This window comes from Siniperca chuatsi, linkage group LG22 (assembly GCF_020085105.1).
Source record: "Siniperca chuatsi isolate FFG_IHB_CAS linkage group LG22, ASM2008510v1, whole genome shotgun sequence".
Taxonomy (NCBI): Eukaryota; Metazoa; Chordata; class Actinopteri; order Centrarchiformes; family Sinipercidae; genus Siniperca; species Siniperca chuatsi.
Window position 1 is genome coordinate 928,891 of NC_058063.1, and position 4,128 is coordinate 933,018.

Below are 4,128 nucleotides of genomic sequence, written 5' to 3' on the forward strand. Positions count from 1 at the left end.
CTTCACCTTGATCAAAGTTGTTGAGTTTTTTGGAGTTGGATCCATCACCCAGTCCCTCGATGTCCACAAGATCACTGTTAACATCTAAGTCATTCAGAGCACTGAGGGTCACATCTACACACACACACAAAATATGTAGATTTGTAGGCATTGTAAAAAAATGTTCATCAAAAACACCAGTTGCTCTAAAATTATTACTGAACAAAACAATTTAAATAATGTATACTAGACAGACTTGATGGCTTCAAAAAATAACAAAAACTGTTATGATGTATGGTTGTAGATTCATACCAAAAGGTTCTATGTAAAAGTTAATATTCTGACATGGTTAATTTGTTACCAAATGTAGGTTACTTAAGCAAGAAAACACAAGTGGCTATAACATGATGTTGGCACTGATATTCTGTTAGTTGATGATTTAAATAATAAAAAAGAAAAAACAGTCCCCTTTTGTGTGTTACTGCTATTTTACAACAGTGTCATTACTGAAACAGCTACTGAGACAAATCATGCAACAAATTGAATGATTTGATTACTGCTAAAAAGAAAAACACAATCCATAAAATCAATTCCACAGATAAATGAAGATGGAGTAAAAAAAAGTATGTGGATTCTATAATGAACAACAGTGAAGTTGTCTAGTGGCAGTAAATGTACAGTGTAGGTCACAGTTTGCCCATGAATAAATGCTGCAGCTCCTCAATACCCAAGCCGTTCCTGTGTCTTACCTCGAATGTGATATGTAGTGTGTGAAGTGCTTTGAGTGGTCAGAAGACTAGAAAAGCGCTATATAAGTACAGTCCATTTACCATATTTCCTTCCAAGTCCAGTACCTGTTGAAGAGTTTTTTTGGATGTGCATACCTCTCTTCTTAGTAATCTTAATAATTAAAATATATAAAAAACTGAGTGGGATATTCAAAGTGATATTCTGTCTCAATATTAGGTTCTCAATATTTTTTTTTAATTATAGGATGGACATGAACAATATTTCAATATGGAATATTCACAACAGAATACCTTTATGTTGTAGAGATGTGTATGACACGTGGTAAAGGCTGCTGGATCCATTTAGTTTTCCTAACTCACCTGCAGTCTTCTGTTTCTTCAGGGGGGGCTGGCTGGAGGGGGAACCCTGTAGTCCTGATGCCACAACAACCTGAGTTGTGGGCACAGAGATGACGGCTGGAGTGCCTTGTGTTGCCATGGCAACAGTAGTGGTGGCTTTCTTGATGACCTTCTTAGACCCATCAGAGGAGGCGGGCAGAGCTCCGTCTTCATACAGCTTCCTCTTCACTGTGCTCTTCATCTGACCACTGGGGGAACATGGGAACTAAAGTGACTTTAGTATTTATATCAGGTTAACAGGAGCATCCACATACACTAAACTAGCCTACACACATTCACAGACCTATTTGTACTGCATACACAGACATGAAACTGATCCCAATTTTTTTATCTGACTCAAAGTAATATGGCCAAAAACTGCATCCCCAGCAATAGTATCACTTCTTCAACTCCTGAAAGTGCATTCTTTCACTGCCATCTGATTGTAACTGTAATACTGTATGGCTGATCCCTGTTCATTATGTGGAATAAAATAAAACCAACTGACTAACTATCTGAGCTCCATTGAGCCATTTGCTTGATGGACGGGAGGGCCTCATCAACCAAGTGCCTCCAAAAAACTTCCACACACTTGTAGTTGTAGTCTTAATAGGCACTTGCAGTGTAACACTTACCAGAAATACACTTCAAGTAGTGACTACTCGCAAGTACCATAAGAGTAGATGTTTGACCAGCACCATTAAGCTTCTGTTTTTGTTTGATCGCAAAGATTTGATGTTATTATTTTCTTTATTTTATACTATGAAGGTTTACATTTTCTGTGGTTGAAGACAACTTTTATCAGCCAAAGAAGCTAAATAAATTAATTCCAAATCTTCCTGATACAATACAGAACATTAGCTTTTAATAACAAGAAGGACGTGAAGATATGTACAGACTGATGTTTGTCTAATAATCTAATGGATCATATAGCTAATGCTGCTATATTGATATTGTTTTTGCTACATGTACCACATGTTCATTTGCACTACCAGACTATTTATTTATACATATACTGCATCATTTGCACTCCTATACTGCATCATTTGCATATTTTCATAATACTGCTCTATCCTGCATTTATGCACACACTTGTTTATTACACTTCTGGTTAGACCTAAACTGCATTTCGTTACCTTGTACTTGTACATGTGTAATGACAATAAAGTTGAATCTAATCTAATCTAATCTGACAGATCAATGAACAAACTTTATGTCTTGTATTCAGAAATTTTGCTTTTCCACTCCTGTGTGTGTGATAGTGTTTGTGATTATATCCTGGTGATGCTGCTGGAAACTGTCTGAGTTGACAGCAGCTTTGTGTCAAACTCCCAGATTGCGGAATTTATTTCAAACAAGCCCACTGCCCTGCAATAAAAAGGGTCTGTCTGAAACATTACACCTGCAAACTTCTCTGTTCAAATGGTTGTTCCCTATTAATGTGTATGAGTGTTTGTGTGTATGTGTGTGTGTGTGTGTGTGTGTGTGTGGTGGTGGTGGTGGTGGGGGGGTTACCCTGCAAGACTGGAGTCTGCCACTGGATGAAGCTGCATGGTGAGCTCTCCTAGTTTGGTGAAGGCAGCACCAGCTGCAGAGAAGATCTCACCAACCTGTGGAACACACACTAACATAAAACTGGACTCTGCAACATTGACGGGTGCCAGTTTCACTTTTGCACACACTGTTTGCAGAGAAATGTACGACTCAAATAATAAGTGAAATTGGAAATGTAGTTCGAGTGAAAGTGGAATGGATCATTCAACCGGCAGTGGACACCATCACATGATCACAGGCAGTGTGTGAGATTCACTACATGACCAAAAGTATGTAGACACTTGAACAATCCAGCCATATGCAACAGTTGATCATGGTTTCAGTCTTTCCACTAGATGATGAACCTGACTGAGGGGGTTTGTTCCCATTCAGCCACAAGGGCATTAAAGAGGTCCAACACTGATGTTGGGTGATGAGCTCAGGCTCACAGTCTGCATTCCAGTTCATCCAAAAAGTGTTGAATGGAGATGAGGTCAAAGCCAGGTGTTTATGGACCATTGTGCATAGAGTGAATGAAGAAGCTTTATGAAAATTATGACATGACAAGACACGACCAATTAGAATATATCAGAGTTGTTCAGTAGAATATGTGATCTAGAAGCGTTTCCATATCTATCTCTTAACACTGAGGTTAATTCACTGATATTCTGCGTTGCTCCCGCGAGCAGCAGCGGGAAGCACACTGAAGGGCTCGTGCGTTTGCGTACAATAGGGTAACGTTACTATTCAGACTAGGCAAAACTTAATTCTGCGGCGGCAAACTACATCTCACTAGTTTATGTGTAACTTACTTTAGTGGAAGCTGAGGTCATTTTGCTGATCTCTGTAGTACCATAGACTGTATTTAGTCTATGAGTAGGACTCGATGATACCTTCAAATGGACGGAAAAAACTGCTAAGATGCTAACAGTGTAGCTAGGTAGCATTTGGTGCTCCTCCTAATGTAGCAGAGCAGCTAGAAATCTGCTCTTCCACCGCTTTTAGTGTCGGTGCCTGGAAAAGTCGAACATTTGAACAGACTGATGCATAGTGCTATCAATGTTTTATCTACAGTGAATTATATTACCACTGGGGACAGACAGGTCAGATCACGCAATGAATGCAACGAGAAGGCTGGTGCTGCCTTCAATGTCTCCTGGTAATCTCTACATTCAGTAATACAATTTATTGTGCCCGTTTGAGAGATTAACGTCCACATAACAATATAATGCGATAGTGGGCGGACGAAGCCTTATAAAGTGTTGGGGTTTCTTTTTTTATATTTATTTAGAATAATTACACACTCAAAATAGAGACAGTAACATTTATACACGTATACAAAAAAGAAGGAATCCTAGTGACAATGAACGAAATTATAACATTACACAAATAAAGCATAAGGATACTGCAAGGAGCTGTTTGTATGTTTCAACCAATAATCTTATAGGTTTTAAAAAGGCTTTGGTTCTTTATTTGAGTTTCTGCACTA

At 38.7% G+C, this 4,128-nt stretch overlaps 1 protein-coding gene across 2 annotated transcripts in view; it reads right to left on the minus strand.

The window, feature by feature from the left end:
• The window catches only part of zgc:92664 (uncharacterized protein LOC436695 homolog), a 56,777-nt gene extending 52,982 nt beyond the window's left edge, over positions 1-3,795 (minus strand). The window contains exons 1-4 of one of the 2 annotated variants that reach the window (XM_044183530.1): positions 3,452-3,789; positions 2,622-2,716; positions 1,089-1,315; positions 7-114 (exon numbers count right to left, since the gene is read on the minus strand). In XM_044183530.1, coding sequence (XP_044039465.1) covers positions 7-114; positions 1,089-1,315; positions 2,622-2,716; positions 3,452-3,586 — 565 coding nt within the window. In that variant the 5' untranslated portion in view covers positions 3,587-3,789. Of the gene's footprint in view, positions 1-6; positions 115-1,088; positions 1,316-2,621; positions 2,717-3,451 lie in introns of both variants that reach the window. The other variant, XM_044183529.1, reaches the window with a different exon arrangement.
• Positions 3,796-4,128: the final 333 nt, after the last annotated feature.